Raw genomic sequence first — 23,393 nt, forward strand, 5'->3', positions numbered from 1 at the left:
AACTCGACTGTCGACTCATATTTGCAGCGCTTCTATCTTCTTCTTTAACTTATTAATAAATAACATTATGGAATCTAGAAAACAGGTAGTGTGCACTACCATTATCAAGTTCTCTACTTACTTTCTTCCAGGAAAGGTGTCCATCACTATCCAGTCAGACTGGTATGAACCCCTGACCAACTCTACAGAGGATATCGCTGCCGCCGACCGTGCCAGACAGTTTTACGTAAGTCTTGCTATCTTCAATAAAATGCAAATGTAACCAACGTTTCACTTATCTGACTTATCTAAAAATGGAGGTACTAATCACAGGAACATGAAATGTTTTGACGTATAATTTCATCTGAAATACTCCAGTTCTCTCACAGCAAGAATATGCTACCTAACACAATGGCTTGTACGCAGACATGTTCGGCAGGCCCTCGCAGTGTTCTCACTGAGAGCATAGCTGTCCGCTCCTATGCCATTCACTATTTATTTGATGAAGCTGTATCTCGATTGTCCACATGTCTTACCAACCATATGATTCTGCCTAATGTTCCTACCTTTACAACCTTTCTTTCCATCGCAGTTGTTAACCACACTGCCGGTCGACCTGAAATGGTTTTCCGTGGTTTCCCTTTTTCACACCAGTCAAGTACTGAGGCTGTACTTTAATTATGACCACGGCCGCTTCCTTCCCACTCCTAGCTCTTTCCTATTCCATAAGACCTATCTGTGTCGGTGCGACGTATAGCCAACTAGCTGATGTGCCCGTGTTTCGCTACGGAATGAGCAGGCCGCAGACAGCCAAGAGCACTCCTCTGCCGTATACCGTTAAGTTTTTACACTGCTCATTCCAATCAGCGCCTCAGAGTAGGAATCGAATAGCTGAATACTATGATGAACCAGTGTGTTAAGTGCCAATAGTTATCAGAAATTTACTGAACCAGAAGAAGTGCATGCTAAAAAGAAAATTTGTTTAACTCCCCGGCCAATGTATTCAGGCAAGGTGTTTTACTCGGGACGCAGCACTGATCCCATCTATCAGAGATGAGTGGCAGCAGAAGAGTCAAAGCACATCACAACAAACAATGATCAATATAATATTATTGTTATTCAATTTGATGATTTTTCGATATTGTAGGCCAGGGCCTCTCAGGGTGCATGCGCCGTACAGTGCACGGGCGCAAGGTGCAGGAGACAACTTCACTAGGTTGACCAGAATGCAAACCCCCACTCCACTTCCCCTACACTTGTCTCACCCGTTCGGCCTGTCTTCGCCTTCTCCACCTTCCCCGCTGATCCTCCCCTCACTGCGAAATGTTTATGTGCGGTGAGCGGATACACTGTTGTATGGGACAACGTTACCGGTGTTAAAACACTCTTCTTTCAATTTGGTTTGAGCAGACAATTTATCTTCTCTAGTTCTTCTTTCCCTTCATCTTTGCAATGATATCAGTTATGCCTGCAACAAGGGACAGGCTGACAGCAATTTGAGAGCCTTCTTTAAATTACAATCAGAAATAGGCCTACTCGCACGCAATCTAGTTTTCATACAAGTCAAAGCAGGAAAAAATACCTTTCACATATGCATGTGGAACCAAATATAGAAATAATCTTAGCTGCTTCTCGATGCAGCTTAGGAAAAATCTTCCTTCGACAAATTCTCGTAGAATTTGAGCAAAGCCATTGTATTGGAAAATCTTTTTGATTAAATCACATAATTATTGTCCCACGGATTAAGCATTTGGCTTTATCATCACGACTGACAAAGAAATACGAAAGTTCCAAGTTCGATTGAAATGGACTTTCAGAAGTCTTTCCTTTCTTTGAAAAAGGTTGCTCCATTATTATGTTGTTGTCTTGGGCTTATCTATTTCACTGATAAACAAGCCGTCTATCACCGAACGCTTCGTCGCTCTCAGCGCACTGCACCATCCGAGTCAAGCCGAGTTGAGTCGAGTCGGAACGATGCACAGTGCACGGAGTCTCTACGCCTCGATATGCACGCGTGATATTTTGAGCGTTTGAGAGGCCCTGCTGTAGGCCTTCACATTTACTGTAGTTTTCTTCCGACTCGGTGATATTAAGGCATCTAATGTAAAGAGAGTTCTCCCTTCTCTCATGATTCCCTCGTCTTATTCCTCAAGAATACGGACACATTTACGGTTTTTTCTCATTTTTATAATCATCATCACAATTTTCCTCGTCGATATGGACCAATAACCGCGCAGGTATACACCTTAAGACAATCAGGACAAAAACCATCGCCAATGAACACATTGAACAATATTTCCATGTTACCAGTGCTTGTGTTGTCGGGCTCCATGGCTAAATGATTAGCGTTCTGGCCTTTGGTCCAGAGGGTGCCGGGTTCGATTCCCGGCCTAGTCGGGGATTTTAACCTTCATTGGTTAATTCCAATGGCTCGGGAGCTGGTTGTGTGTGCCGTCTTCAGCATAAGAATTCATCACAGGTGGGGCCCCATTCTCATATACGGCGTCAACTCGAAAGACCTGCACTCGGCCACACGCCATTAATTAGTGCTGGTGTTGACATTGTCTGAGCAACGAAAGTCTAAATCCATGAACTCTGTTATCACAGTACGCTAAAACTATGTTAAGACACAAATGATCCTTTCATTATGTAGTATTTTTCGAGAGGACCAATGAAATGAAATGGCGTATGGCTTTTAGTGCCGGGATGTGTCCGAGTACTTCGGCTCGCCAGGTGCAGGTCATTTGATTTGACTCCCGTAGGTGACCTGCGCGTCGTGATGATGATGATGATGATGATGATGATGACGACACATACACCTACTCCCCGTGCCAGTGGAATTAACCAATAATTATGGTTAAAATTTCCGACCCTGCCAGGAATCGAACCCGGGACCCCTGTGACCTAAGTCCAGCACGCTAACTATTTAGCCATGAAGCCAGACGAGAGGACCAATGATATAGGTATTTAAAACTACATTTTAGGCCTTTCCCCTAAACTACTATTTCATGCAGCGTGTATAAAATTATTTACAGTGTAGACTATTGTGCCTTACTCTCCAACTTTACATACCGATTTTTATTAAATTCTGTTCACCCATTTTCCCGTAGCTCGGCGTTGATATGAACTTTGCAACAAAAATCGAAATTCATGAATTCCTGAGTTATCACAGCTGGTACGATAAAAATTGATAAGGCTTAAATGATCGGAATTTTAATTCTATATAAGATTAGTTATGTAGTATTTATCGATAGGATCACTAATAACATAGATATTTGAGAATTACATTTTAGGCCATCGCTTAAACTACCATTTAACTCCGCGTGAATAAAATTATTTATAGCCTACATTATGGTGCCTCATTTTACATACCGATTTCCATCAAATTCTCTTCAGCTATTTTCTCGTGATGACACACAGACAGACAGACAGACAGACAAGTAGAAATGACGGAAAATTAAAAAGTGCATGTGCGCACGACCTATATAAACACACCACTCTTTTCAAATTCTGAGCAATGTACAGACAAAACTCTTGTTATATATAGGCCTACATATATATATATAGATTGACAAAAATATCTATCGTATTTTTTATGAGCTACAAAAGTTGAGAATGACAAACATGAACGGCTCCGTTTTTTTTCTTAAGATAAGGTCAAGTTGAATTATTTCTCTGCCTCCTAAAATGTGCCGTGCATACATTTTACTCTGCTCCGTTTCTTTCCCACGGACTTGCTCTCACCTTCGGGGCTTGCTCTCGGTTCGGAGAGCACGGAGGTGCCTGATGGTGATGGTGGTGGTCATTGTTTGAAGAGGAAGTACAACTAGGCAACCATCTCCTATTAACACCAGAGAGAGAAAAATGGAAGAAATCCCATACTTCGAAAAATGAAGGTATGGGCCAAAGGAAGACAAGAGCTACGAAGGGCGGGTAAATTAATTACTCCCTAGGCCTCGAGTGCTCTAATACCGTCGGCGTCGGAGAAGAACAAGAGTTGACCAAGAGAGTTCTGATAAGACAGATGAAACTGAGGAACCTGGCAAAAGTACAGTAAGTGGAAACAATGCCAGGACTCAGCTAAGAGCCCCGTGGTTGCCAACACACGCTTCAAAGTTCAGAGCCCTTGGGGCACCGTTTAGTCGCCTCTTACGATAGGCAGGGGATAGCGTGGGTGTTATTCTACCGCCCCCACCCTCCGGGGTAGTCCACGGTGCTACCTGCTTGGGACGGTCTGCTGTAAACCATTGCCAAGTAGCCTATAACTTCAAAGTATGAAAAATACACCTGTTTATATATTACAGGTTTCATTCATCTATGTGTGCGTTTTAAACAATGTTAAAGTAAATAATAGTCCATTCTTCTTCATTCTTCGTTATACCCAACTAAGAAGCGTAATGTCTTTGCCTTTTCCTTCTCCCAAAATCTCATAATCTTCACGCTGTGGCTTTTCTTGCGATCTTCTGACTAGGTTTTGTTGCTGGTAGTGCTTGGATGATGTTTAAAGCGGTCATTGTTGACTAATTATCTGAACTTGGATCTGTCTAACACAATGTCATCTGTGATGCCTATTTCCTGAAGATCTTTTCCATCTTCGAGCAGCGAATTGCTTTTTACTTTCATTGATAGGGCAAGGTTCAGAATTATTTTGGTCAATCTCTGATGAATCCATGCAATTTCAAACGTCTTTTCCTCACTGTATCCGAGATTTTCTCTGAGTGTTGGTACAGCTCATGAGATTTCTTTATTATCCAAATTCCCCCTATACAGACTGGTCCAAAAAATTCCTTAGGATGTTTCTTTCTTGCTTTTCTACATCTTTAATCAATTATCTGCCCCCGACGATCAATGTTTCAGATGCGTTTAGTGCTCCAGGCTTGATTATAGTGTTATAATGTCTCAATTTTGCATTTCGGGATAGAGATGTTTTATTATAGCTGCTTCAAGTGAGTCTGTATGCTCTTTGAAGTTTAGAGACACTTTCTTTGATTGCTTCAGTCCTGAAGGTTGGATGACTTCTCCCAGGTATTTGAATTTAGACACTTGAGGTATTTTGCCATATTGAGTTCTCATTGGTTGTCGATCTAGGTACCGAAGATAACCTTCCATGTAGTGAGTTTTCTGATATGAGATCTGTAGTCCTTTCCTGGGTGCAATTTCATGGAGTGTTGCTATGGATCCTGTCTGTTATTGAAGAACACCACTAAGTCATCAGCGAAGGCCAAACACAGTAAATTAATTTTGTTTTCACGTAATCTGCCAAGGGTTATTCCTTCAACTTCTTTTTCCCAAGTCCTAATCACTTTTTTCCAAAACAAGATTAAACAATAAAAGGGATAACCCATCTCCTTGTCGGACTCCTGTTTTAACATCAAATGGTTCAGAAAATGTTCCTAAAAATGCAACCTTGGAAGTGGTGCCTGTTAGAGTTTGCATGATTAATTCCCTTGTTTCCTGTATACTTTGAATTTTTCCAGTACACGGAAAAGTGTCGGTCTGTCTATAGAGTCATGTGCCTTTTTGAAGTCCACAAACGTAATCACCGTTTGCCTGCTTTAACGAATTTGTAGGATGGTCTTGAGGTTAAGAATATGTTCTGCGCACGACCTGCCTTTCCTGAACTCTGCCTGATGTCCTCCAATCAAATGATCTGTTTGCGTTTAGAGTCTCTTGAGAAGGAATTTTGAAAGAAATGTGCAAGTGACTGCTAGTAGAGAAATACCTCTGTAGTTATTTATGCAAGTTTTATCCCCTTTTTTATGTAATGGGCGAATTATTGCACACCTCCTGTCTTCAGGAATTGTTTCACTGGTCCAGATATCTGTAAGAATTTTATGGATTTTCTGAGCGAGATTTCCGCCACTTAGCTACCACATATCGGCAATTATACCATCTTCCCCTGGAGCTTTGTTATTTTTTAACTCGTGTATTATCTGTTCAACTTCTTCTATTGTTGGAGGCTCTGAATCTCAGGGGCGTATATAAGGTGGGGGTCCAGGGTGCCTTGCCCCCCTCACCCCCCGAAATAGTGAATATAAAGAAAAACTAAGTACCGTAATCTGAAGTATTGTAATGAATCATGCGCGAAGGCATCGCCTACTTTTCCCTGTAGGTGAGGGGAGTGGGGTGGAAGTGGTGTGAAGTTCGTGGCAGTGATCACTGAACACCGGAAGCTCCCGCTCCCGCCCGGCTATCCGCGCGTGCGCGGACAACTGAACTACACCAGTCGCCACCAGAGGCCAGCACAACAACCGGGCGCCAGAGGTGTGATGAACAGTTCAGTGGCAATCATTGGTTGTTGTTTACGTTTGTTCGACATCTGTTGTACTGAAGTATGGTGCTGTTTTAAGTGTTAATGTTTACTTACTTTATCAGTATACTGAAGTTGGCCGTAAGTGAACCACAATCGTAATGAAGAGGCAAGCTTCCATTCAAAACTTTTTGCCAAAAAAACAAGTGTCAATAAACCTCTTGGCGATAGTCCTGAAGTCGGTAGTGGATAAAGTGCAAATGGGCGCGACGGTGACAATGCTGAAGTTGGCTGCGTTGTTAGAACAGCTTCTTGTGATGTCGCTACTTCGAGCTCAATTAATGTAGTTCCGGTTATGGAGGATAGTAGGCCTAACCAAGTAAGGAAAAATATCTATGATATTGGAAACTATTGTCAAAACAATTCCGTTCAGTCTTTCACAAACGAAAAAAATTTATATTAGAAAATGTTTGGAAACCTCAGCCTGGATACAATTTTACCTCCATTACTAGTTCAAATCATACTAGATCTTTTCAAATGAAGTGGCTAGAAGAATTTACGTGGTTAGCTTATTCAGAGGAAAAATCTGGATGTTTTTTCAAGTACTGCGTATTATTTTCCCATACCGAAAATGTAGGGAAAGGAAATCACCAAGTAGCAGGGGCGTTGGTCACTCAGGCTTTTACCAATCTTAAAAAAGCCAGGGAAATGTTTAGCAAACATGAAAGCTTATCCTATCACAAGAAATATGTTTTGATCGCTGAAAATATAAAAGATATAGTTAAGAAAAAGTCTGAAAGTGTTATCAATCAAGTAAATGCCCAAAGAAGACTGGATATTGATAATAATAGAAAACGGCTAATCCCGATAATACAGACAGTACGACTTTGCGGGAGGCAGCAAATAGCTCTAAGGGGTCATCGTGACTCTGTACGAATAAGCCTTGCAGAACCGGACCAAAATGATGGAAATTTTCGACCTTTGTTGAGATACCGAGCCAACAGTGGAGATAATATTCTTGAAGACCAATAAATGACCAGTGGTGGGAAGACGATGTACACAAGTTCTTTCATTCAAAACGAACTTATTAGCACATTCGGACACTTAATCCAATCTAAAATTGTAGAAAATGTCAGAAAGTCTGTTTTTTATTCCGTTTTAGCAGATGAAACCACTGACACCAGCCAAATCGAACAGTTTTCTCTCTGTGTACGTTACGTAAAGGACCAAACTTTCAAAATCAGAGAAGATTTTCTGACATTCGTCCCTGTTTATGATGTCACTGGAGCAGGTTTGGCCAACACAATATTGGAGACCTTGTCAACATTAGGGCTTGACCTAAGCAAAATGAGAGGCCAAGGGTACGATGGTACTGCCACGATGAGCGGGCGATTCAGAGGCGTTCAAGCTTCCATCAGAGAAAAGCTACCGTTGGCCCTGTATACACATTGTTCTTCACACACTCTAAATTTATGTTTGTCAGATACGAGCAAAATACCTTCTATCAGAAACTGTATGGGTGTCATAAAAGAAGTCTGTGGATTCTTTCATATGTCAGCCAAAATAACCGAAGTATTGAAATCAATGATTTCTGAATGTTGTCCAGAACAAAAGTAAAAGAAACTCATTTCACTGTGTGAAATCCGATGGGTAGAAAGGCACGACTCAGTAATTTTATTTAAAGACATTTTGGAGCCTATCTTTCTCTCCTTTTGCAATATAGAAGAGGAATTAAGTGATTCAGCATCTAAGGCTCACACTCTAAGGAGTGCTATTAGTCAATTTGCATTTCTTGTTAATCTTTTTGTTTTGAGCCGGATGCTATCAACCACGCATAACTTATCTGAGCAGTTTCAAAACAAAAATATAGATCTTCCACTGGCCTCGACTAAGGTCACGAGTGTCTTACACCTTCTATCGAAGGAGAGGGCAAATGCTGATGACTCATTTAGAGCCTTGTATAATCAAGTAAAGTCATTTGCTGCAAAACGTGACATTAAAGAAGAGATTCCAAGAATTTGCCGCCTTCAAACACCACAGAAGAAGAATAGTATCGAGTAGCTGTTTATGTGCCATACCTGGACGATTTTGTAACTCACTAAAATAACGCTTTGAATCTCACAAGGAAACAGTTGCGTCCTTACAAAACATCCTTCCACAATTGTGCATCATAACAGATTTCGGTTCACTGGAGGCTGCTTTTAGTTTCTACGAAGAATACCTGTCACACAAAGAGATTGTGCAAAGTGAGTTTATGTTGTGGAAAGAAAAGTGGAGTCAGGAAAATCCTTCAAATCTTCCAAAAACGGCTGTAAGTTCTCTAGAAAAATGTGACAAGACTTTCTTCCCCAACATTTATACCCTTCTCAAATTACTCGCAGTTCTTCCTGTTTCTGTCGCAACCGTAGAAAGAACTATCTCTAGCCTAAGGAAACCGAAGACTTACTTAAGGAACAGCCCATCTGAAAGTAGGCTTAACGGGCTTGCTTTACTCTCTATCCACAGAGACATTATAGTTAGTGACGAAGAAGTTCTGATAAGTTTGCAAGTGTACCAAGAAACTTGGACTTCGTTTTGTAACCATTGGTGTATGTATGTATGTATGTATGTATGAATCAGCCCAAATCAATGTTTCCTTTTTCCTTTCTAAAGTGTTTGAAATCGTCTGACCTCTTAAATTTACTTAAGCTAATCTTACATTAATCTTCCCACCCCCTGAAAAATATATTCTATATTCGCCCCTGCTGAATCTGGATTTGGTTCTGACGTTTCAAACGTGTTTTTTCCAGTAGGAGGTTCACATTTCAGAAGGCCTTTGAAGTAGTCTGCCAAAAGTTTACAGTTTTCTTCATTATTTGTTTCTAAAGTCCCATCCAGCCGTTTAAAACATAGAATTGGTGCCCTATAACTCGTCAATTCTTCTTTAAAAGTTCTGTAAAAGTTTCTAGTATAGTTTTTCTTGAACTCTTGCTCGATTTCTGCCAGTCTCGTCTGATCACATTGATGCTCTTGGAACCTTATAATCTTTGATGTCTCCTCCTTCTGGATTGTTATAAAGGCATGCCACTTCTCTGTGGATTTCTGCAAATTTCAGTCTTTCCATACTTTCATGCGGAGTTATAACACCACTTATGTTTACGTTTCTTCGGTGGCATGTTGGTGCACTTTCGTTCTAAGTTCTGATCAACTAGTAGCATTTTGCTCAGAGATATTGGCCAAGAAAGAGCTTGATTTTTTATTCAAAAACTCTGGGTCGATTCATGAGTTTCGCCTTCAGCTACATTTGGGTCTGTTCGTTTGAAACTTCACTTTGATTAGTGATTGGTGGTGATCCGAGTCGATGATACCCTTCTTGACTCTTACATTCATGATCTCCTTTTGGTTTCTCTTTGTAATAGCCACACGGTCTATCTGAAATTCTCCTAAATGGATGTTCGGGGACCTCCAGGTTGTTTTCTTCTGCGGGTGTGCTAGAAAATGAGTTGACATTAGTTTCAGATACAACATCTCACAGAAGTGATTCCCCATTTTTATTGGTTCTCTTCTAGGCAGGGTACAGTCCTACGGTGGCTTTGTACTTCTTTGCCCAATTGTGCATTGAAATCTCCCATCAAAAATTTGGCATGATGCTTAGCAATTTGGGTTACAGTTTCTTCTAGAAGTTCCCAGAATTCCTCCACCTTTTCTGGGTCTTTGTGGTTGTAATTATTTGTCGGTGCATGAGCAATGATTAGTGCATAGGTTTTGTTTCCTGATTTGATTGCCAGCACTGACACTTTTTCAGAGGGAGATGTGAAACTTATAACTGAATTTATGATATTCTTTCCTACTGCAAACCCGGTGCCAAATTGCGATGGTGTGTTAAGGACTAGAATTGCTGGTTTACCTTTGCTGAAGTGATTTTTATCCGTATACATGATTTCTTGAAGAGCTAAAATATGGATGTTTAGTCTGTTCAACATGCCCGTTAATTGTTTCAATTTGCCAGTTTTGAGAAGTGTATTGATGTTGACGGTGCCAAGAAAATGCTTGCGTTTGGGACGAAGAGATTTGGACGCTCCGATACATTCCCTCATGGTGTTCTCGGTCCCCCAGAATGCGATGACCGAGAAAACATAGTGCAATTACTAGGGCCTGGGGTAGTTTCTATGTCAGGTAATGGTGAGACCGCCAATTGTCGATCTCGATGTTACAACTAAGGTAAAGAACCTTAGAGGTTGCCCTAAGATGGTTTTGGCTGGTCTACGGCTTTGATTGATTGATTGATTGATTGATTGATTGATTGATTGATTGATTGATTGATTGATTGATTGATTGATTGATTGATTGATTGATTGATTGATTGATTGATTGATTGATTGATTGATTGATTGATTGATTGATTGATTGATTGATTGATTGATTGATTGATTGATTGATTGATTGATTGATTGATTGATTGATTGATTGATTGATTGATTGATTGATTGATTGATTGATTGATTGATTGATTGATTGATTGATTGATTGATTGATTGATTGATTGATTGATTGATTTAACATGTGCATTTGCTGACATTTTTGTCATTTTAGTGATTATAAAATCTCATATTTATCGGCAATGACGTGTTCTGTCTTAAATGCTGGAATTATTGGCACGAGCTTAAGAACGGCTCAAAGTTTATTGAATTGCATTAGGCCTACATATTTGTTTAAATATTCAGCCTGCATGAAAGGGTGATATGCCGCAGGTGGACGTAAATATGACAACGCAGCATACTTCATAGTTACTGCTTTCGCCCCTCAAATGTCAGACTCCACCTCTCGTTTGACCATGATATCACACAGTCAATAAGAGAATACCTGGTACCGTACACCAGAAGCTTATTGACTGCTGCCCCATCCAACAGTTAACATAAGAACTCATTAATAAAATGTGGAATAATTCAAATAAATACTGTAAAATTAAGTGGAAAATACATATTATTTACTGAATAGAAAATAATCAATCTTTATATAAAATAAGAGTTTTGTCTGTACATTGCTCAGAATCTGAAAATAATGGTATTTCTGTATCGGTCATGTCCATAGTAACAAGAAAATGCACTTTTTACTTTTCTGTAATTTCTGTCTGTCTGTCTGTCTGTCTGTCTGTCTGTCTGTCTGTCTGTCTGTCTGTCTGTCTGTCTGTCTGTCTGTCTGTCTGTCTGTCTGTCTGTCTGTCTGTCTGTCTGTCTGTCTGTCTGTCTGTCTGTCTGTACACGCATCACGAGAAAACGGTTGAAGAGAATTTAATGAAAATCGGTATGTGAAGTCGGGGGATGAGCCTCTACAATCTAAGCTATAAATCATTTTACTCACGCTGAGTGAAACGGTAGTTTAGGGGAAGGCATAAAATTGAATTCTCAACTATTTATGTTATTAGTGGTCGTATTTTAAAGAAAATGGGTATGCAAAGTTGGAGAATAAGTTGCTACAATCTAGGCTATCAATAATTGTATTCACGCTCAGAAAAATGGTAGTTTAGGGGAAGGCTTAAAATTTAATTCTCAAATATTGTTGATATTAGTAGTCCTATCTTGATGAAAATCGGTATGCAAAGTCAGGAAATAAGTCGCTATAGTCTAGGCTGTAAATTATTTTATTCACGCTGAGTGAAATGGTAGTTTAGGGGAAGGCCTAAAATGTAATTCTCAAATATTTCTTATTAGAGGTGTAATCGACGAATGCTACATAACTAGGTTATATAGTATAAAATTTCCTATTATTCATGTCTTATACATTGTTACCGTACTGGCTATGATCACAAAGATATTCATGAATTTGGATTTTTGTTACTAAGTCCATATCAGCGCCGAGTTACGAGAAAATGGGTAAACAGTATTTAATGAAAATCGGTATGTAAAGTCGGAGAATAAGAAACTATAGTTTACGGCATATAATATTTTACAAATCACAGAGTTGAAAGAAAACTAAATGTGAAGGCCTACAATATAGAAACCTCATAACATTGATCAACAATAACATTACATTGACCATTGTTTGTCGTGATGTGCTTTGTGTCTTCTGTTGCCCCTCATCTCCGATAGATAGGATTACTGCTGCGTACAGAGTATTTTTTATTTGATTTACGTCGCACCGACATAGATAGGTTTTATGGCGACGATGGGATAGGAAAGGGCTAGGAGTGCCTTAGGCCTTAATTAAGGTACAGGCCCAGCATTTGACTGGTGTGAAAGTGGGAAACCACGGAATACCATCTTCAGCACTGCCGACAATGGGGTTCGAATCCACTATCTTTCGGATGCAAGCTCACAGCTGCGCACCGCTAACCACACGGTCAACTCGCCCAGTCGTACAGAGTGTAACAGCCTGCCTGAATATTGATGGGAAGTAGCTGGGGAGTTAGGTAACTTTCTTCTTTAGCATGCCATTTCCCTGGTTTATAAATTTTCTGATACTACTGGTACGTAACACATTGGATCATCATAACATTCGGGCTATTCAATCCCTACTCTGAGGCACTGATTGGAATGAACAGTGTGCATATTTAGCGGAATAATGGCAGATGAGTGTTCATGGCAATCTGCGGCCTGGTCATCCCAGCTCTGGAAGTTTGGACTATTAGATTGGCACCGCAATCTAACCGCAGCACTGTTCGTTAAAAGTGATAAAACGTGCGGCTTTCCATTTGATCGAGTATTTTATATGATAGCATTGCTTTTAATCGCTACATTCATACTTACGTTTTTGTAATGACCTATGGAATTTCAGTTAAGAAAACCACAAAGTCTTTCTGAGAATCCCGTAGCGAAGCACGGGTACATCAGCTAGTAATAATAATAAATTCATTCAGTCATCTGTAAGTTTTGTACTTCTTCAGACTCAATTCTTTCCTCCTTCAACGAATCCTTCCGGATCATCCTTCAGAAAAATGTATCTTTTTAATACTCATCTAATTCAGGTCGTCTTCCTTTCGACCATTGCTTTACTTAAGGTAAATCCGGGACAGATGCCGCCCCGGTAGAGATGCCGCATACACTGTAGCTAAAGGTTCCCATCGTTACAGCTAGATGGCAATATGTGTGGTTTTTCAGTTTCTAAGGAAGAACTACTGTCTGCGAGTGTGACGAAATTTGCTAGTATATTACGCCAATTATAGCCGATATCATGAGGCGAGTACATGTTTCCTCCTGACAAAGTTTTTGCGTGTGTTAATTTATTGTATATTAAGTTGGCTTCAAATGCTTAAATCAGACGTTTTTAGTACATTAGACGTCAGAAACATAACTGTAGTTGAGAGTAAACTAATTTTGGGCCATGATAGCCTTGAGGTATGAAAACAGGAGGGTGCGGCGTCTCTCCCTGATAGTTGGCCTTCGGGCTGAGCAGCGGTCGCTGTGCAGGCCAGAGCCATTTCAAGGGTGTTAAGTGCCGTGGGGTTTTATATAACACAGTGAAGAATCTTTTTTTTTTTTTTTGCTAGGGGCTTTACGTCGCACCGACACAGATAGGTCTTATGGCGACGATGGGATAGGAAAGGCCTAGGAGTTGGAAGGAAGCGGCCGTGGCCTTAATTAAGGTACAGCCCCAGCATTTTCCTGGTGTGAAAATGGGAAACCACGGAAAACCATCTTCAGGGCTGCCGATAGTGGGATTCGAACCTACTATCTCCCGGATGCAAGCTCACAACCGCGCGCCTCTACGCGCACGGCCAACTCGCCCGGTCAGTGAAGAATCCATTGCACATGCACATTTATAGTAAATCGAAATTAAAGTATGATTTTAATGTTGTAAATTATCAGATAGATTTTTTTCCATTGAATGATTATATTATGTGGATATAATTGTCTTGTAGTACGTTCTAGTGTTCGGTTATAAAAAAGTTGAAGAAATTGGCTTAAATTTGATTTTGTCATTAATTATTTTACTAGCGGCATCTCTCCCGAGAAAGTCGGCATCTATACCGGGATCCAGGGAGAGACGCCGCAGATGCAACAATTCCTTTGTTCACTCCTTTCTCCCATTTACATTCAATTGCCAATATTTTTTTCATCCCTGATCAAATGTACATGTTTTCAAATTATGCTCGATGAATTTGCAACAATTTTTAAAGTAAACATACCGAGATATAACAAAAGACATAGAAAGTGCGGCAACTCTCCCGGAATTACCCTACAAAACCTGTCTTCTCCTACCCGAGTTAGAACTTCCTCATTTGTAACAATTGGTTTTAATTTGCTTAGCAGTCTTCTATATTTTTTTCAAGAACTTCCAATCATTTATTCCCTGCCATTCTTCCTGGTGGTCCGCGTTCAGATTCATAAAACTGGACACTCCATATGGAACACTTAGCTAGTCGTTATTGCATTTGAATAGCACACGTCGTTTCCTTCTGAAAGCTTTCTTTGTTGTGCCATTCCTAGTTTAAAAAATGAAAATGAAAATCCGCAGCCTGTTTCCAGTCATTTGACCGGGTCGGGAATGGAATGAATGAAACCCCCATCTAGCGGCAAGGATACGAATTGTGCCGGCTGCCGATGCCTGTCGCACCGATCTGGGGCAATGATTAATGAATGGCATATGAAAAGAAATTATATTGGAGAGTGTTGCTGGAATTAAATATGACAGGGAAAAACGGAGTACCCGGAGAAAATCCTGCCCCGCCTCCGCTTTGTCCAGCACAAATATCACATGGAGTGACCGGGATTTAAACCACGGATTCCAGCGGTGAGAGGCTGGCACATGAGCCACGAAGGCTCGCCATTCCTAGTTCTTATTGTTAAAATGGGTGAAATAATTATCGTAAGTAAGTTGAGTAACTGATTCTAGAAAACAAAAATGTGCATTTAATGCAAAACAATCATGAATTATTGTCTATGTTCAGCAAGATATCCCGTCTTTTTTGTGTGTGTGGCAAATTAAGACATGCAATCCACAATGTCAAATAATACATTCCGACATTTACTTATGAACCAAGACATTCTTTACGTATGTATTGTTCCTATAGAGGCATTTTTTTCTTGCCGTCACAGTTGGGAATGATCGCTCATCCCATCTTCAGTACCGAGGGTGACTATCCTGCTATAGTTCGGGAGCTTGTGGACAAGAAGAGCAAGGCTGAAGGAAGGACTCGCTCCCGTTTACCTGTCTTCAGCAAGGAAATGGTCGAGTATATCAGAGGTGAGAAATGTGTGGATTATGAGTGAATTGATATGAATGCACTAAGTTTTTCTAAGCCGGACACGACTTCACATCACCACCCCCACCGCAATACGAGGTTGTTGTTGTTTCAGTCATCAGTCCATAGACTGGTTTGATGCAGCTCTCCATGCCACCCTATCATGTGCTAACCTTTCCATTCCTACGTAACTATTGCATCCTACATCTGCTCTAATCTGCTTGTCATATTCATACATTGGTCTACCCCTACCGTTCTTACCACCTACACTTCCTTCAAAAACCAGCTGAACAAGTCCTGGGTGTCTTAAGATGTGTCCTATCATTCTATCTCTTCTTCTCGTAAAATTTAGCCAAATCGATCGCCTCTCACCAATTCGATTCAGTATCTCTTCATTCGTGATTCGATCTATCCATCTCACCTTCAGCATTCTTCTGTAACACCACTTTTCAAAAGCTTCTATTCTCTTCCTTTCTGAGCTAGTAATCGTCCATGTTGCACTTCCATACAATGCCACGCTCCACACGAAAGTCTTCAAAAACATCTTTCTAATTCCGATATCAATGTTTGAAGTGAGCAAATTCCTTTTCTTAAGAAAGCTCTTCCTTGCTTGTGCTAGTCTGCATTTTATGTCCTCCTTACTTCTGCCATCGTTAGTTATTTTACTACCCAAGTAACAATATTCATCTACTTCCTTTACGACTTCGTTTCCTAATCTAATATTTCCTACATCACCTGCCTTCGTTCGACTGCACTCCATTACTTTTGTTTTGGACTTATTTATTTTCATCTTGTACTCCTTACCCAAGACTTCATCCATACCATTCAGCAACTTCTCAAGATCTTCTGCAGTCTCAGATAAAATAACAATATCATCGGCAAATCTCAAGGTTTTGATTTCCTCTTCTTGGACTCCCTTTCCAAATTTCTCCCTGATTTCCTTTACTGCCTGTTCTATGTAAACATTGAAAAGGAGAGGGGACAAACTGCAGCCTTGCCTCACTCCTTTCTGGATTGCTGCTTCTTTTTCAAAGCCCTCGATTCCTATCATTGCAGACTGATTTTTATACAGATTGTAGATAATTCTTCGTTCTCGGTATCTGATCCCTGTCATCTTCAGAATCAGAAAGAGCTTGGTCCTATCAACATTATCGAATGCCTTTTCTAGATCTACGAATGCCATGTACGTGGGCTTGTCCTTCTTAATTCGATCCTCTAAGATCAGACGTAAAGTCAGGATTGCTTCACGTGTTCCTACATTTCTTCTGAAGCCAAATTGATCTTCTCCCAACTCAGCTTCAACTTGTTTTTCCATTCTTCTGTAAATAATACGTGTTAAAATTTTGCAGGCATGAGATATTAAACTAATGGTGCGGTAGTTTTCACACCTGTCAACACCGGCTTTCTTTGGAATAGGTATAACAACATTCTGCCGAAAATCGGATGGTACTTCTCCTGTCTCATACATCTTGCACACTAAATGAAATAACCTTGCCACGCTGGTTTCTCCTAAGGCAGTCAGTAATTCAGAGGGAATGTCATCAATTCCAGGTGCCTTGTTCCTTTTTAGGTCACTCATAGTTCTGTCAAACTCTGACCTCAAAATTGGGTCTCCCATTTCATCAGCATCAACAGCCCCTTCATATTCCAGAACCAAATTATCTACATCTTTACCTTGATACAACTGTTGGATATGCTCCTGCCATCTTTCTGCTTTGTATTCTTTCCCTAAAAGTGGCTTTCCATCTGAGTCCTTAATATTCATACACCTAGATTTCCTTTCTCCAAAGGTTTCCTTGATTTTCCTGTATGCAGCATTTACCTTTCCCAGGACCATACAGCCTTCGACATCCTTGCACTTCTCCTTCAGCCAATCTTCCTTAGCTACCTTGCACTTTCTATCCACTTGATGCTTTAATCGCCTGTATTCTTTTCTGCCCTCTTCATTTCTAGCATTCTTGTATTTTCGTCGTTCATCAATCAGGTCTAGTATCTCCTGAGTTATCCACTGATTCTTAGTTGATCTTTTCTTCCTTCCTAACACTTCTTCAGCAGCTCTACTGACTTCATTTTTCATGACTCTCCACTCTTCCTCTATAGTGTTTCCTTCAGCCTTTTCATTTAGTCCTTGTGCAACATGTTCCTTGAAACAATCCCTCACACTCTCTTCTTTCAATTTGTCTAGATCCCATCTTTTTGCATTCTTTCCTTTCTTCAATTTCTTCAACTTGAGATGGCATTTCATGACCAACAAGTTGTGGTCAGAGTCCACGTCTGCTCGTGGGAAAGTTTTGCAATCCAACACCCAGTTTCTGAATCTCTGCCTAATCATAATGAAGTCTATTTGATACCTTCCAGTGTCTCCAGGTCTCGTCCACGTGTACAGCCGTCGTTTGTGATGTTTGAACCAAGTATTGGCATGGACTAAATTATGATCAGTGCAGAATTCAACCAGCCGACTTCCTCTTTCGTTCCTTTGTCCCAATCCAAATTCTCCTACTGTACTACCTTCTTTTCCTTGGCCTACCTCTGCATTCCAGTCTCCCATCACAATTAGATACTCGTCACCTTTTACATATTGTATTAAATCTTCTATCTCCTCATATATTCTTTCGAATTCTTCATCATCCGCTGAACTAGTAGGCTTATAGACCTGCACTATTGTGGTGGGTATTGGTTTGGTATCTATCTTGACGACAATAATTCTTTCACTATGCTGGTCGTAGTAGCTTACCCGCTGCCCTATTTTCTTATTCATTATTAAACCAACTCCTGCATTTCCTCTGTTTGATTTTGTGTTGATAATTCGATAGTCGCCTGACCAAAAATCTTGTTCTTCCTGCCAACGTACTTCACTTATACCAACTACATCTAACTTTAGCCTATCCATCTCCCTTTTCAGATTCTCTAACCTACCACAACGATTCAAACTTCTAACATTCCACGCTCCGACTCGCAGAATGTCAGTATCCATCTTCCTGATGATCGCCCCCTCTCGTGTAGTCCCCACCCGGAGATCCGAATGGGGGACTAGTTTACCTCCGGAATATTTTACCCGGGAGGAAGCCATCATCAGTACATCATTCATACAGATAGAGCTGCATGTCCTCGGGAGGTAGTTACGGCTGTAGTTTCCCGTTGCTTTCAGCCGTGTAGCAGTATCAACACAGTTAAGCCATGTTGAGTATTATTACAAGGCCGTATCATTCAGTCATCTAGACTGCCGCCCTTGCAACTACCGAAGGGCTGCTACAACCCTTTCGATGAACCAATCCTTATTCTGGTCTCTCAACAGATACCCATGCGATATGGTTGCACCTGCGGCTCGGCTATCTGCATCATTGGGACACGCAAGCCTCCCCACCGCGGCAAGGTCACATGGTTCGCAGAGGAGGCAAAACGAGGTAGAATAACCATACTCTGCAATCATATTTACCGGGCGAATTGGCCGAGCGGTTAGGGGCGCGCGGCTGTGAGTTTGCATCCTGTAGATAGCGGGTTCGATCCCCAAAGTCCGCAGCCCTGAAGGTGGTTTTCCCTGGTTTCCTATTTTCACACCAGGCAAATGCAGAGGCTGTACCTCAATGAAGGCCACGGCCGCTTCCTTTCCACTCGTCGGCCTTTCCTATTCCATCGTCGCCGTAAGACCTACCTGCCTCAGTGCGACGTAAAGCAAATAGCAATCATCTTTATAACATTTGAAGAACTGTAAAGCATTCTATATTTCCTCATTCATTTCTGAACCGTGTGTTTTTTGGCTTACTCTTATACCTGACTCGTTCTTACCCGGAGGCCCCGAGTTCGATTCCCGGTCAGGTCATGGATTTTTACCTGGACCTGAGGGCTGGTTCGAGGTCCACTCAGCCTACGTGATTAGAATTGAGGAGCTGTCTGACGGTGAGATAGCGGCCCCCGTCTAGAAAGCCAAGAATAACGGCCGAGCGTGCTAACCACACGACACCTCGTAATCTGCAGGCCTCCAGGCTGAGCAGCGGTCGCTTGGTAGGCCAAGGCCCTTCAAGGGCTGTAGTGCCATGGGGGGAATTCTAACAAATTCACCAATGACTTTGAAGATATACAATATGTTAATCGATATTCTTTATCCTTGTAGCAAATGGGGGGCAGTTGTATTCATCTGTATATAGACAGCAGAATATCTGTCTATGTCGTTCCGCCAATTTGAACCAATATTTTGTACTTAATATTTAGGACCTTGCGGGTAAACCCATCTACAAGAAATTTTAACAACCCTCTCCATTTCCTAGATTTAGGCCCTTTGGCACATTAACATAGGCTAATATAGACGAAATATTGAATTTGCCGTACAAGGACGAGACAAAGCTCATTTTGAGCCTCACAACCTGTAGAACAAAACACGGTAATGTCCTGCGCGCCCCGAAAACCACGTTTTAAGGGCCTAAAACCAACCGTTTTGTAGATATTGGCATCATACTTCCCCGCTCTTAGGAAATGGATGAAGAAATGACCAGCCGTAACCATGGCAACGTCAGCTCAAGGATTCTGCAGTAGAATATAGGCCTGGTGTTCGAAGTAGGCACATGCGTAAATGTAGGCTAACCAAAGGAGAGGTTCTGCTACAAATGTAACTGTCTCGAAAAACGCCCTGTGGGGGTAAGCCACCCCTGGGGTACGTGGTTGGCAAGGGGTGGCATATATAAAAATAATCGAAAATAGTGTCGAAACCAAAGGTTTCTTGGTCGCTGAGATGGTGACACTCCGCATGTCGTTTAAGTCCAAGTTCAGTTCCCATCGGCATGGGGGTGAGAAGGGCTGAAAAAAGTCTAAAATGGCCCAGTTTATGGATTCATCTTCTAGAACTTCCAATCATTTATTCCCTGCCATTATCCTGGTGGTCCACATTCAGATTCATAAAACAGAACACCCCATATGTAACGCTTAGCCAGTCGTTTTTGCAGTTGGATAGCACACGTTGTTTTCTTCTGAAAGCTTTCTTTGTGTAAGAAATGAAAATTAAAATACACAGCCTGTTTCCCGTCGTTTGACAGGATCAGGAATTGAATGAATGAAGCCCCCATCTAGCGGCGAGAATAGGTATTGCGCCGGATGCCGAAGCCTGTCGCACTCCTCTGAAGCAATGATTACTGAATGACAGATGAAATGAAATGATATTGGAGAGTGTTCCTGGAATGAAAGATGACAGGGAAAACCGGAGTACCCGGGGAAAAACCTGTCCCGCCTCCGCATTGTCCAGCACATATCTCACATGGAGTGACCGGGATTTGAACTACGGAACCCAGCGGTGAGAGTCCGGCGTGCTGCCGCCTGAACCACGGAGGCTATATCTATAATGCGACGCGTAAATACTTTACGTTATAACTTACTGTTATTATTTGTTTGAAAGGATCAACTACTTCCTAAACTATCTGGGCTGCCAGAAGGAAATACCTCAAGGCGAAACAAAATAATCTTAAGTTAGAACGAAAATTAAACACATAACAATATTTCAATTTAAAAATGTACAAAAGAGTTCATAAACAATCAATCAACGTCACAATTAAGAAATTTAAAAAAACTGGAAATAAGTAATACAAATCCTAAAAGTAAAAGAGAAAATTACTTAAATTACAGATGTACGTGTGTACAATATTTTCCAGAATAGTTCTCAACCAAACTTCGTATAAATACGAATTACTACCTGTAAAAAATACTGGAGTCCGCCTCTGTGGTGTAGTGGTTAGCGTGATTAGCTGCCACCCCCGGAGGTCCGGGTTCGATTCCCGGCTCTGCCACGAAATTTGAAAAGTGGTACGAGGGCTGGAACGGGGTCCACTCAGCCTCAGGAGGTCAACTGAGTAGAGGTGGGTTCGATTCCCACCTCAGCCATCCTCGAAGTGGTTTTCCGTGGTTTCCCACTTCACCTCCAGGCGAATGCCGGGATGGTACCTAACTTAAGGCCACGGCCGCTTCCTTCCCTCTTCCTTGTCTATCCCTTCCAATCTTCCCATCCCCCTACAAGGCCCCTGTTCACCATAGCAGGTGAGGCCGCCTGGGCGAGGTACTGGTCATACTCCCCAGTTGTATCCCCCGACCAAGAGTCTGAAGCTCCAGGACACTGCCCTTGAGGCGGTAGAGGTGGGATCCCTCGCTGAGTCCGAGGGAAAAGCCGAACCTGGAGGGTAAACAGATGATGATGATGATGATGAAAAAATACTGGAGGAGTAAAACACCTTCTAGCAAACTTAAGGGAGGAAATGACGTACAAGAATAATCGAAAACGATCAATACTAGAGTCAAATCCATAGTTTCCGTGGTCGCTGAGTTACATTGGGGCACTCTGGATGCCGTTTAAGTACCAGCTCAGCTGCGTAAGCATGGCGAATAGTGTTGATGAAGAAAATGTCCAAACTTACCGAGATTAGTTTGATTTACGAGAAAAAAAATAATCTATAAGACTTAAAACTAAACACAGCAATAACTTCTAAAATACAATGCAGTTCTTAATCAGTCAACGTCATAATAACGAAATCTACAAAAATTCTCTTCGCACATAATTAACAGGTAATAAAATACCCGGGCAGCGCCGGGTAATACAGCTAGTTTAAATACTTCGTTGCCAGGGAAACGTAGACAACCGATGATCAATAATTTCAGTGTTGTTTCTTTTGCCGCATACCGTAACTCCAGAACTAAAGATCCCATCCCAATGGTTCAGGCACCGTTTGATTGGAATTGTAAATACGAGAGAATACATGACACTCGGTGCGACTCAGTTAAATACACGGGGTTGGAGGGGTATTTTAAGTGTTGAATTTGAGGTACATTTTTTTATTAATAACCCCAAAGCCAAATGACATGCGCCAGTGGTTAAGATGTCTAAAGATATGAAATTTTACGCCTTACATTCGCATACGAAAATGGTCTGAATCCCAAGAGATCAACTTTCAAGGGAGAATTCCAACATTTGAAATCGCATTTGTTTTTGAAAAATCGTAAATTTGACCTCCTAAATTAATAATAGCAACCCCTCATGTGGGATAGTTTTAGAAACATTTTCTCAGACAGAGATGGTGGTATTACAAGTGGCATCATCCCCACGATATTGCGGACAGAGCTGCAACTGCACAAAGTCGCATCGTAGTGGGCACCGCATGCACTGACGGAAGTTCAACGGTGGATGCGATTTGCAACATGCTCTGACCACCTAGCATGCTCGCAACAGGATGGCGACCACTTCCTCTCACGAATAATCGCCATCGATGAAGCGTTTCTCGACGCCACTTGCCCTCTCTAACTCCAGTAGTGTCCATCGTCTGTCTTCTTCCAGGAGCTGCTCGATGACGGCACGTGCCACGTCAGTCCGCACACTGACAGGTCGTCTCGGGCGTTACTGATCACCGGTTGCCACACGTTCTTGTTGAAACTTGCCTACCTACCATGATGATACTGTATGGTATGGGAGGGGGGGCATTATTCCCAAGGCCTTTCACTGTGACATTCTCTCGCATTTCTCCCCTGGAGAACGGCTATTTTGAAGTACGCGCGTTGCTCAATACGGGTTATTTCCGCCTCGCACGACGCTCGCCACACAACTGATTTTACAGCTCCCTCTATGTTAGTACCAGCAACCACAGAGCCATCTGTTGTTGTGAATACACACTATGCCCGCATAGCTTCTGCGCTACCATTAGCAGTTGTTGATCCCCTTGCATATCTGCAAGAAAAAAGTAATTTCAGTGACTTTTGCCCCAACCCTCGTAAACAGTACTTTGTGCGTACCACCTAAACAACAGAATAGCAAATCAACGACTGAAAGATGTCAACAAATAGTCAGACAACATTTTTATCCGAAATACCTTGGTGTTATATTGGACCGATCCCCGACTTAAAAGAAATAACTTGGACAATACCAAAAAGAAACTAAAGAACCATGATAACATCATAAAGAAACTGCCTGGCACTTCATGGAGAACCTATCCTCTACCCTTCGACTTGACAATGGTGTACGCTGCTAAAGAATCGATA

The 23,393-nt window shown here is 41.5% G+C and overlaps 1 protein-coding gene across 1 annotated transcript in view; it reads left to right on the forward strand.

Annotated features, from left to right (window-relative positions):
- The window catches only part of LOC136858639 (myrosinase 1), a 106,010-nt gene that overhangs the window by 70,939 nt on the left and 11,678 nt on the right, over window positions 1-23,393 (forward strand). The window contains exons 6-7 of the mRNA XM_068229383.1: window positions 132-226; window positions 15,244-15,391. Coding sequence (XP_068085484.1) covers window positions 132-226; window positions 15,244-15,391 — 243 coding nt within the window. The remainder of the gene's footprint in view (window positions 1-131; window positions 227-15,243; window positions 15,392-23,393) is intronic.

This window comes from Anabrus simplex, chromosome 1 (assembly GCF_040414725.1).
Source record: "Anabrus simplex isolate iqAnaSimp1 chromosome 1, ASM4041472v1, whole genome shotgun sequence".
Lineage (NCBI taxonomy): Eukaryota > Metazoa > Arthropoda > Insecta > Orthoptera > Tettigoniidae > Anabrus > Anabrus simplex.